At 37.8% G+C, this 12922-nt stretch overlaps 1 protein-coding gene across 1 annotated transcript in view; it reads left to right on the top strand.

The window, feature by feature from the left end:
- The window catches only part of LOC134527319 (lachesin-like), a 136838-nt gene that overhangs the window by 63479 nt on the left and 60437 nt on the right, over window positions 1-12922 (top strand). The window contains exon 3 of the mRNA XM_063359920.1: window positions 12429-12548. Coding sequence (XP_063215990.1) covers window positions 12429-12548 — 120 coding nt within the window. The remainder of the gene's footprint in view (window positions 1-12428; window positions 12549-12922) is intronic.

A 12922-nucleotide genomic window follows, 5' to 3' on the forward strand; every position in this document is an offset into this window, starting at 1 on the left:
ATGTCCAAACAAACTGCATTACATCAAAATTCCCCATTTCATGAATCATTTAAATAACGCATTTAAAGAATTGCATTTAAACACTGAATCTCTTAGTCAGTTGATATCGTTTAGTATTCTTTAACTTGATCCTTTTCTCGCCAAAATGTAAACACACTAGTTGTATGCAAAGTTATAATTTGGTTTGCAAGTAATCGTCGGGTGCCAAGTGCGTCTCTCCGCTAAATATCAATGTTCCTGATGCATGCTCTGAAAGTCTCTTCACGCTGTTTTCTACTCACATCTAACCTCGGTAACGAGCAAATGCTTGTGTTCTCATGATAGCAAATACACATAGGCTATAATACGAAACTTGGACAACAAATTTAACGTACGATTATTTAAAATAATCCCAAGTATAATAAATATATAAAAATTGTGTTTTAAAATACATTTTTTTTGGTGCAAATCACACGTAGTTGCCACACCCACCGCCAGAGTTCACTGCCAGAGCAGCTACGACGTTTAACGAATCATTCGATTTGCTGCGATATAAAATACTGCCCACATTTTGTTAAAATTCATCAAAAAGTTAATTATATAAGTTTTCATTTGTCTTTGTAAACTTTGGTTTGCACCAACCACAATAGGAGGCAGCACCGTGTTTGTTACACACATTCGACCCTTTACTTAAAGTAATTAATCCTACCAAATGCCGTTTACAGAGAGCTAAGTTGTCGCGCAACAAAAATTCGTAAGAAATAACACTGCAAATGTAGTTATTGCATATATGTGAACATAAAGCTGATATACATGTCATAAAACCGTTGATACTTTCATTATACTGATAAAGTCTGGAAAGAAAAAGGAAACAAATCAAAACTTTTGCAAGTCTGAAAGATTTTAATGTAATCAGCTCTAGACTAGCCACAGCTCTGTGAACACGAAGATGAAAGACTCTTAGGAAACAACAGGGCAAAGAAACTATTAGAAACGAAAACCTTTTGTACGAGCTCATAAAAAAACACCACAAAAAGAAGGACACTATTAAAACTTTTTACAGCAAATCAAAACACACGGCTGGCAAACAAGTAGCAGACAAACTCACTCACCGCACGAAAAGTGAGCGGCGGGTGAGCGAGCCTGAGTGATATAATTGAGGGATTTTGTCCGCAATGAGTGGATTAACAAACTGAGTATCTTTAATAGTGTGTAGCATACAGGCATGAGAGTGCATAATAATATGCTCAGATTTGCTAGTGTGCTATAATGACGAAAATGCGTTGGAGCGCTGCTGTCATCTGTGCATTCGACAGAAAATGTGATAGCTTAAGGTGAATTAGGCCTCACCATCTTGTAATTTCAAATATTTCAATATCGTTTGAAATAAAGCATCCGTGCTAACATTTTATTTTTATTTTGACATGTCACATGTCTTAGTGTTGGCTACTTTTCAAAGTCAACACTTGTGAATTCATGTGATCATCATGATAGTTGTAGTCGCCCGCGTGAAATATTAACTTATTTCCTCTCGGCGCTTACAGACTAGAGACTGTTAGTAAATGTTTGTTTGCAACAAGGTATAGAGGGTCTGGGATGTATTAGTTATCCCTTTACATGCCCAAAAACTGGGAAAATAGTTCAAAATTATTATTATAGCAAAAAAATGGTAAAATCAATAATGGAGAGGCCTGACGCCTCTTAAATAAATAATCGCCCTGTAGGTTCATAATTGTATCAAACTTGGCAAAAAAAAATCTTGCATCGTGTCTTATAGTTGCCTCGCTGTCAACTTTATTTGTTACTCTTCCTGCCAAGCTTTTTTACGCACCCCCCTTCCCACCACCTAATTCATCTGATCGTTGCACTTTTCGTTTTTCATTGCGCTCTGATCTAGACTTCCCGACCGTAAGAAAGTTTTACTTCAAAAAACTATTATGTCGTGTCGTAAATCGTCGTATTTCAGCTTCGCCAAAAATCCAGACAGCCAGAGCGGAGCGCAAAATGACATGTTTGTGCCCGCCGGGGCGGAACGCACGTCTCTCGCGGTTGCGACTCGCAAAACCTTCGCGCTGCGACAGAAGTAATAATGTTCCGGACAGTTGGCAACTCTGCTGGCCCGCCTCTGCTCCCTGCAATGGAAAAACTTGGGTGTGGTTTTCTGCGGCGGTCACGCGACTTCTCGAGCCGTGACTTCGCTCGCCTGCGTGGATTCATCGCGGCCAAAGTTTCTGCCTCGCCCCACCCTTCTACCCCTCAAGCGGAAAGAGAGGGGAAAAGTTCCCTCCCTGAAATAAATGTCTCCTGACGGAACCGCTTGACGCTTTAAGATTAACAGGTTGAATAATAGCCTATTTTGTATTTCAGTAAACGTTTGGAACAAGTTCGTAAGTATAAAACTACCAAATACTTTCTTTGTTTCGCTCGCCATTGGAAGTGCCAACACTAAAAAAACATGAATCAGAAAATTTTAAATTAACCTTACTAAACAAATATAACAATGAAAATGCATGATAAATACATCGTGGGGTTATTAGAAATAAAAAAAAAAACTGTCCATTTTATGAAATCTGGTGTTTTAATTTTAATACCTTAAGTGAATCAATTTCTGAGTCCAGAAGAGTTCAGGAATTGCAAAGCATTTTTCATAATGACCTCTTACCGAAACGGAAATCGGTTTATTATCCTTCATATAAATTTTTATTGCATAAGACACCAGATTTCAGCGCTTGGATACGATTTTTTTTAAATAATTCCACGTTATGTGCATTGAGTGACAAAAATTTCAAGAGAGTTATAAAACAATGCCTATAAATATAAAATTGTAAATCACAATCCTGGTGTGCTAACAATACAATAAATTGCAGTATGTGTCTCTTCAAATAAGTAATTTCCAGAAAGTAAACAAAAATACAAAAAATAAAAAATAAAAAAATACCGTTTTATTACACCTGAATTTTTGCAGAAAAAAATATATTTCCTGCTATGCAAATGGGAAAACTGATAAAACATTGTTTAATAAGTTAATATTTTATGTTAGAAAAGATATTGACTTCTTGCTACAACAACTTACATGACTTTTTTTTACAATTGGCGGTGCCGGGGGGGGGGGGGGGGGATAAATTGTGTTCCGAACCCTAAAAAGATAACTGGGTTTGGATTTACCCTCAAACCATTTTTTTTAAATCCTGAAATCAAACGAACTCTATTGCTCTTTATGAATTAGTTTATTAACCATTTTAAGCTAACGGTCATTCAAACTGATTTTTTTAAAGTTTTAAAGACTTCAGCATAAGAACGTACGTAATAGTATCATTATTATTTATTACAAAAGTAAAATATTTTACTTGAGCACAAATATATGCCATACCACACTTTCAAATGAGAAATCATGGACGTACGATTTTTCATTGAATTCGTTCGTCGCAGCAAACCAAGAATTTTTTCTGCTAAAAACAAATACTAGTAGTGTCGTACATCGAAGAAATTTTCGTCAAAATTACCTTCACTACCTTGTAGTAAACTTTGCAATAATACGTACTTTAAGGTTAGAACCAGCCCTAGTTTCGTGGGTGATGTGTTCTTCGCAACTAATTATCGTGTTAAACTCAACCACGTGGTAGTAAATCTTTATACGGAGGTACTTAGGTATTTATGTACTACTGGTCCCCTGTGTGGAGGTCGTAACGGATGGGCGATGAGTTTAACGACACGTATGAAACCATATTTAGAGTTCGTTACGCCAAATTTTTGGTGTTAAGTTGGGGGGGGGGGGGGGGGTGGGGTGGGGAAGCTATGTATGCCCCATCATCTTGGATTTTTCCATATTTTTGGTACAATTCTATTTTTTTCTTTCTATTTAGCTAAGTTTTTTGCATTTCAAGTCATAAATCATATCACCCAGACCTTATATACGGTGTTTCAAACACAGGTTTTCTAACAGGCTCTAGTATGTAAGCGCCACGAGAAAATAGTTTATTATCTCTCACGGGCGACTACAACTAACGTGATAGTCACATCGGTTCACAAGAGTTTGCTACAACAAGTAGCTAAAGCTAAGTTATATACCAAAAAAAATTAGTATGGAAGCTTTAATGCAAGCGGTATCAAAATATTTGAAATTGAAAGATGGCGAGTCCAAAGTCAGTACCACTTAAACTGCAACTGGTTAAGACTCTGGTTATAAGGCTAGAATTGTCTTTGGTTGAATATATTATTATATTAAAGTGTGATTTTTTGATGATTTTTTTTAATTGTTTCGTTCAGACTTTCAAGTACTAGGTTCTACCATTTGCCGATACAAAAAAAAATTATTTTTAAAATACTTATTAAAAGTGAATTTAATTAAATTAAGTGTTCAGTATAAAATACTCGTATTTATGTATACTTAATTGATGGTTTTCAGATGTTGCATTTGTTTTTTTTTTTAAATTACAACCCATGGGCCCGAAATTTGTTTTTAAATTTAATCCACCTATCTTTTTATTTACATTGTAGGCTATATGTTGGTAATTCATAACATAGGTACATGATTTTTTTCCAACATTTTTATTTTTTAGAGCACAATACATAGTCGAGTCATTTCAAACGTTCCGACATGTCAGGAACTTTCATAGGAGTGTTTTTCGTATATTTCAATGTCACCCATTGAAAATATGTTTGACACTATGACAACTGAAAGATTTCCAGTTAAACACATGTCAAAGCACTGACGTGGATGTCACTAAAATTTGACGGAGATTTCGAAAGATTTGATACGACCCCCAGCCATTCGTGAATCAAGCTGACTTTCTCCTAGTGTTAGTCAGGAAATTCTTTATTTAATAGAAAAGTTATGAATACAAAAGTTAGTATTGTCTTCTCTATTCTTTCGCAACACTGGCTTAGATTTTCAACTATGACTGTCAAATTCAGCTTTGTAGATAATTCCAAGTGCGTACCAAACTTTTAATACCATGCGTTGATTCAAAATGACGTTTTCGTTTGATGCTCATGATCGAAATAATGGAAAATTTTAAGTAACTACTAAACTCTTAAATAAATGGATTGCAAGATACCTAAATGAATATTCCTACACCTTTTAATTTATGAAAAATTACGAAATATTTTGTTCAATATAGAATAACTTTTATTAAGTATTTCAAAGAATTGGAGTTTGTGTTAATTTTTGAATATTTGGACAAATATGTAAGTTATTAGGTAAAATCAAAAACCTCATTATACAAAGAATTGTTTCTTATTTTCTTAAGCCTATCACCTTCATTTTACTTATTTTAACATTTTTTGACTGAGCCTCAAAAGCCATTGAAAGGTTATTTTAAAACATTTCAATAATTCATTTTGGTTGAGAAGCAATTTTACATAATGAGTTTATAGAAGAATATTATTGTATTAATTTTGGAATATTAGAATGCGCTACTAATTAACATATAACTTCAAAATTTGCATAATTTTATGGTGCAAGAGCAATCCACGTATCAATTCGAAATGAGTTGGTTTTGCGCGTGGGTTTCAACCGACACAATTCACCTCTGGATAGGGTGCTTGTATGTTGTATGCAGCCCATATGTTGGCCTGTATGCATACAATGAGCAGAAAACTTTAAAATATACAGAAAGTTTCCTCTAAAACATAGTTCTCACGTTTACATTCGTTAACCCTTTTTCACAATCACGATTTTGCAAAGTGCATGTGGGCGCCCTCAGTGAAGGGCTTCTTTATTCCAGTGGAAAAGGGGGGGGGGGGGGGGGGTGGCTCTCCTCCAAACGTGCATAATTTTCACTTCCTCTACCAGTTAGTAAATTATGGCATGAGATGTTTCCCTAGATTATAATACTTTTATAGACATCTGCCATTGCTAGTTACACTGTAGGTACGTCATAGAGAAACCTCAATCAGGACAAAAACACACATAAAACAGCTGATGTCAAAATTTAAATGCGTATACCGTACAGAAAATTCTGTGGAAGCACCTCGTCTGATTTTGGCTTGCTTTCGTTATGTTTGCGTATTCATCCTATTTTTTTTTTTTTTTCGTCATTGGGGTTTCTCTACGACATACAGTATGACCAACAATGGCTTATGCCAAAAGAGTAATTTTAAGTAAATCCTCCCAATCAATCAAAAACCGTTTACTTATGTGTTTTCATTGACGTCTAGACCTTAAGGGTGTATCAACCAATGACGAGGGACATTCAAGCTTACAAACGTTGGTATTCTAGACAGGTCAAGAAAGAACATAGCGAAATTTGCAGGACTGTTTAACTAGTGAAAAATCGATTTATTTCGAATTTAAACGTGGACGTGTTAATGCGTATTAGATTTCATAACTTCAATAAGACGCCCAAATAAATGGAGCTACGAATCGGAAGGAGACGGCATGTTGTGACGTAATAGAACTAATATTTTACCTTGTCATCGCCATAGGCGGAAATTTGTTTTACCACGTATTATGGGGGTTAGTAATTATGAATTAAAATGTTCGTCATTAAACACAGTCACTCCATAAAATAAGTCATTTGAAACTGTTTCCTTTATGCAAACAATACATTTCAGCCCATTTATTGGGCGTCCAACAAACATAGCGCAAACCATCAGCTAAAAATAAATATTCACCCGGTTACAATTTTTTTTTTTTTTTTTTACTTTTACAAAATATTCTTTTGGAAACTAGTTGCCAAGAATAGTTTGTAGTAATACAAGAAACATATTGTTAATGGGTAAAACACAATGCATTGTGTTTTTTGTATGTTTAAAACACATTTTTAAATCAATACTGGATATTTCTTGTCGCGCTTACGAAAATTGGGGGAATATTTTTAAAATTTAGATAGATGTTTTATACAAATATTTTTTTAACATAGAAAATATAATAGAATAATACAGTTAGCCTTTATTTTGTTTTAACTATACCTATTAACGTGCGCAGTTAATATTGGGATGCTATTTAGAGACCAGTTTAAAATTAATTTAATTAACGTAGCTACGGGAAACAATCCGAAGCCAGAATTGCTGCAAAATTTTAGTTTTGCTGCAGTGCATTTTCTTTCGTGCAAATGTACAAATATCTGTAATTTCACATGATTATTTCAGTTCCATGTACAAAACTATTTTTTTTTTTTTTTTAAGTGTGCCATGTATTCATGCAGACGTGGCCGAAAAGGGCCCGTAAATGCGGACGTTGCTCGAAGTGATGTTCACCACGCGCTGTCTCCAGGCGCTGCTGTTCCCCGCCGCGGAAACGCGCTGACGAGCGAATAGCAGCGCCCGCCCCCGTCCCCACCAGCGGGTCGAAGAGCAACTCCCCCCCCCCCCCCCTTCCCAATGACCCACGACCAGGCTGAACTTACCCAGGCGGTGGTCGGGAAGCCTACGATTCACGCAGAGTATTCGACATGCCCGAACATTACCGAATACTTACCTTCAGGTGTCTTCGGAATTCTTTGGTTTAGGTGAAAAAACGTCTGTTTTAAATGCCGGACATAAAAAATTCATAAAGGCAGGAAGTTTCATAACAATAATACAAATTAAGCCATTATAACCAAGACTAACATTTGAGTAAATATACGAACATTCTTATCTTTTGCATTCGTGTTGCGTGATAGGCCAATAATCAAATGAACCAATACTTGATTATTTATTTCGCGACGTAGGTGAACGACTACGTCATTTTCTACTAATGGCAATGGAATTGTATCCGTCTCTAACTTAGGTGAGTTTTTAAGTTTCAAACTTTAATGTTTTATATGTTATTTGGATATTGTTGCGCAAGTAATAAGTAAAAAAAATGGTTTTCTGCAAAGTCGGTTTACGGACGATAGTTTAAAGTGACAACGTCATAACAAAACATTTATGAAATGATTGCATATTTTTATGAATAAAATTGAATCATTTTTATTTAATTATCACTATTTTATATGGATACAAAGAAGGAGTGAAATGAAATCTACAATTTAACTGATAAATTTATTTTATTTGCACTTATTAATTCAAATATGTTTATTACTTTAACGAACAGATTATTTGAACTATAACTTTTACACATGTTTGCTATTTAACTTCTTCCAATCTGTGTTATTCTGTTAAGGATAGGACGATGATAGGAAAAGTAGGAAACGAATGGGGGTGTTTCAAGTTTAATGTGCCTCGAAAAAGTCAAATCGATGGTTGTTCTAATCGAGTGGAAGAGAGATAGATGCGGCGCAAGCGTACAATGAGCGTAACGGGACACCGCGGAACGGGACAATGTGCGTAACGGGACATTTTTTCGTGCGTGCAGCCGGCGTTCATCGATTTATTAGACGTTGTCACGTCAAAAAAAAATTACGTGAGTTCCTACTGTTCATCCTTTGTCCCGGTTTGTTAGGTCAGGTCAGTTTTAAAACTAAACAACCATTAAAATAAATTCATATTATTTTTAATGTCCGCTTAGTTTGAAAGTATTTATAATGTAACTGCCCATACCTAATCGACCATTATAATTAATTAGGCATTCACGCATCGTCATACTCACCCGCGCTTTTTTCAACTAAACAAAATATTTCCGAAGTCACCCGAAGGCAGGTATTTGGTAATCTTCGGGCATGTCGAATACTCGGCGTGAATCGTAGGCTTCCCGGCAGGGGTCAGCTCGCCGATCGCCGCGCCGTCCGCGCGTCGCTCCGTCTGGCGGAGCGGTCGCCCTGTGACGTCACGCACATAACGGCGTGGTGTCCCTGGGTTCCGTCCCGACACCTCTGCGTGACTCGTATCATTCACGAGCATTTACTTGGGCAGGGGCGGGTGGGGGAGGGGTGATTGGATGTACGCGAGTAGTATAGTTTGGGGGCTCCGGAAACAGGGTCCAGGGTGTGGAGCCTGTGGAGCCGACCGCCATCTTGTATTGTGACGTCACGGTGGCCATCTTGGATGAGTGTGACCTTGACCTTTGACCTTGACCCCGGCGGCATTTTGGATCCGCCATATTGGATCCGCCATTTTGGATGACGTCATTTTAATTTCCATAACATTCTGTCGTTGTGTTATCCACCATTTTGAATCATGACGTCACCGTTACAATTATCGTTATGGTCGCCATCTTTAAAATCTTTATTTATTATCCGATTTTAATGAAAATTTTTTAAAATTTATAAAAAAATTCAATCAATAAAATATTAATAAAAATATTAAAAGAAATTAATTTTACGACACGAAGCTCGGAGTCCTCGGTTCGAACCCGACGAGTGCAAAAAAATAAAAACGGCGGCTGATCCTTCCCTCACAGTGGATGCTGGCAGACTGACCACCACCACTTTTAACCATGCATATATATCGTCACCTAGTAGGACGTCATGTCCGCCATCTTGTCTTCGTTTGTTGGAAGCCTTCATAATGGTATCGTTGGCTAGAGTGTGCTGACGCCATGTTAGTTTAATTATTACCCGCTAGAGTGCAGTAATCATTTATTACTGTGACACCCGCCATCTTGAAATGTTGGCGCCATCTTGAAAATCAGTAATTTTTATGCTAGAAATGCTGAAAAAATTCCAAAATTCATTTAAAAATTAACTCATTAATCTACTTATTGATTCGATGGATTCCCGTCCTTGGTTCGATCCCTGGACGGTGCAAAACATTTAATTTTATATAAAAAATTATAATTCCAATAAACCATGAACAAAATTCTTAAAGTGACTTAAAATCAACTACTACCGTCATTATATAAGCCATTACGACTACCATCTTGGATATTTGTATTTATTGACCCTTAAATTTATAAAAAAATCAATCACTAATGCACCTATAGAATCGATACTTGGTTCGATCCCTGGGTGATACAAAACAACTATACTTTTAAAAAGTACCACTAAAGTGGCAGGTTTGAGAAAATAAAAACAACACAGGTTCTTTTAAAAAACTTTTATTACATAAATTCTACACTACAACAAGTACAAAAAAATACACAGACAAATTACTAAAGTTTTGTGGATTTCTCTATTTCTGCATCTGCCACCCACGAATTAAATCGAGGTGGAAAGCCCCACCACTTGACGTAGAACCATCCATTTCTTCGTTTTATAATCTTCTCCACCAAGTACGTATCGGGATACAACGTAGGCTGAATCTCTTCGGCATAGAAGCCGCCATGGATAGGTTTGTGGTCCAAATCTTCGAGGTAGTAGGTCATGGGCTCTGATTCACGAACATGTGTCACACGGAAAAGTTCAGGACTCCAGTTCGCAGTGAAACCTTTCTCGAAGATACCTTTCTTCTTGGAGATCCGCACAATGTTACCGACGTTAGCTTTACGCTTTCGTGGATCTTTCTTCTTCGTGTTGGAAAACACTGTTTGAAGCAGGCGATTGTCCGTTATGTCCTTTGGCTTCATTTTCGTGGTAGAATGCACCGTAGAATTATACTCGCTTATTAGTTTCGGCAAGATGTCAAGCCACTTGTAATTTCCGTTAGCCGTGAACTGTCGCCACATCTTGGAACGCAAAGTTCTGTAAAACCTTTCGACAACGGAGGCTTTGACGTTACTAAATGTAGAGTAGTGTTTGATGCCATACTTCTTCATCAAAGCCTTGAAGGTTGCATTGTAGAATTCTTTCCCGAGGTCCGTTTGCAGATGCGTCGGTACACGTCCACCCTGCAAAATATTGTTCATGGCCTTGGTTACTTCAGTTGCAGTCTTTGATTTTACAGGTCTCGCCCAAGCGAACTTGCTATAACATCGATGACTGTCAACATGTACTTGAAACCTTTATTCAATCGGGAATACGGTATCATCTCAACAAGGTCCGCCTGGAATAAATCATCAATTCCGCGAACTATGACTTTGCGACGAAGGTATTTTCGTCTAGCAGGAGCATCAAGTTCTCGAGCGATTCCGGTTCTACTCATTGTATGTAGCTGGCTTCCCTCAGTTCCTCAAGTATGGAGACTATTTCGTTGATGTGCGAATAGTTTCCTACACTAAGCGAAGCATGCAGAATTCTAAGACGATCTACTAATTCATTGGGGTCGTCCCAATATACATAGTCAAATATCTGATCACTTTCTAGCTTTTTTAAACCATCACCATGTATTGTTAGTTCACTGAAGAGATTAGCGAGAATGTCGATTTTTTCATGATCTTCGTCTTTATATACACCACTATCTGGATCGTTATCACGAAAATGTGCATTGGTTAGCTCTAGCAGTTTTATTCTTGTAAGTCTTTGTGAGAATATCCTTTTGGCTCCCTGCGAAACAGCAATTCGTACAGACCCGGAGTCCCGCGCGTTTTGAACTCTTCTACGCGCACGATATTTCCTGGTAGAAAGTATATTTCTTTAGAACCGAGGAACCACTTATTATGATTTCTGTACACTCCGTAGGTCGTGTCATTATTACGACTCATAAACGATATCAGGTATGGCCGGACCATTGCATTAACTTGGTGCCCCTTTTTTCGGTATTTTTTTCTTGTGCATGGACTCTGTACTCGTCAAGTCCTCTTCTTCTCGATCTGGTTCATACTTTCTCTACTTTACAGTTGGCATTTCATTTTTAACTTCTGTCTTCACATTGATGGCTGGTTCTTCCTTATTTTTAAGTTCGTCGAGGCGACTAGTGATTGGTTTAAATATCTCCTCATTTTCCATCTCACGTGCAAGTCTGGTTCGTCTAGCAAGTAGATATTTTTCACGAACAGACTGTATAGCTCGATGAAGGTCACTGGCCAGGTCCGACATTGTACTGGCTGAAAACATATTGCAAGACCTCCTTTTATACTTTTTTATTCGTTCGCAGAAACTCCTTTCTTGTGTTTGACCAAATCTGAATTTGTTGACAAGTGAGTTAGTGATGCTTCCAGACTACTTTGAAAAGTCCTCTAATCGTCACGTCTTTGTGCATTCGATAATTCGATCATGTCGCGAATGCGAGAATCCGAGGCTTCCACACGCTGGTCGATGGCAACGAGATACTCTAGTAATTCGTTTTTACATATTTAAAACAACATTTGGACAAAAAGAAACCTTCTTTGTTGAGTAAATTTTAATGTGTAACATCTTATCTCTCGGTATACGGCTTTTGGTAGGAGTAATTTCGTAAATGGGAAAGAAATATGTAACCACGGCGCTGCCATTAGCGGCAGATGGCGTGAACCAAAGTTCACAAAGATAAAAGAAAAAATTTATAGTATTAACTTAAAAAATAATTTTGAGAATATGAGAATTATTGTTATAAAATATACTGTAGGAAATGAGTTTAAAATCCGTAGTTTGGTATTTTTTAAATGTCTTTTTTTTTTTCTTTTATCGGACCAGTTTCGTTACATAGGTAGTTAAAAATTTCAGTCTGCTAATCGGATGATTCGATGGTACGCGTAGCTGCTCCAGCAGCGAATTCCAGCGGCGGGTGCGGAAACTACGTGAGACTCGAGTCCAGAAATGTAGTTTAAAGCACAATTTGCGTGTATTCATCAGGCTCGGCGTTATTTGAAAGAATTGCACGTCAAATTACGTGTCCCGAGTTTCGCATTGCAAACAGAGAGCGCGTGAACCACTGTCGCGAGGACAAAGTCCCGGTGTGCAGCGGGGAAACACGTGCAGCACGGAAGCTGCGCTGCGAGCTGCGATGGACGCGATGACGGGCGCTCGCGTGCAGTGACGGCCGGGCTTATCGTGCCGTCCACGCCCCGGCGGGCAGCCGCCCGTAATTGGGCCAGTGTTTAACGACTTAACGATGCACGGCTATTGTAGAAGGGGGGGGGGGGATTTAGTCGGGGGCCCGCAGCTCGCTAGTGCATATGTGCGGTGCGCCGATACGCCCTCGTCAACACTGCCCGAACCCCCGACAGCCGTGATCCACACAACTTAGAACATTGAAACTTAGAACTCTCGGGAAAAATTACGCATAACTTAGAACTGTCATAAGTTATAATTATCATAACTCAGCAACATGTAAAGCTGAAACTCAC

Source organism: Bacillus rossius, chromosome 1 (genome assembly GCF_032445375.1).
Source record: "Bacillus rossius redtenbacheri isolate Brsri chromosome 1, Brsri_v3, whole genome shotgun sequence".
NCBI lineage: Eukaryota > Metazoa > Arthropoda > Insecta > Phasmatodea > Bacillidae > Bacillus > Bacillus rossius.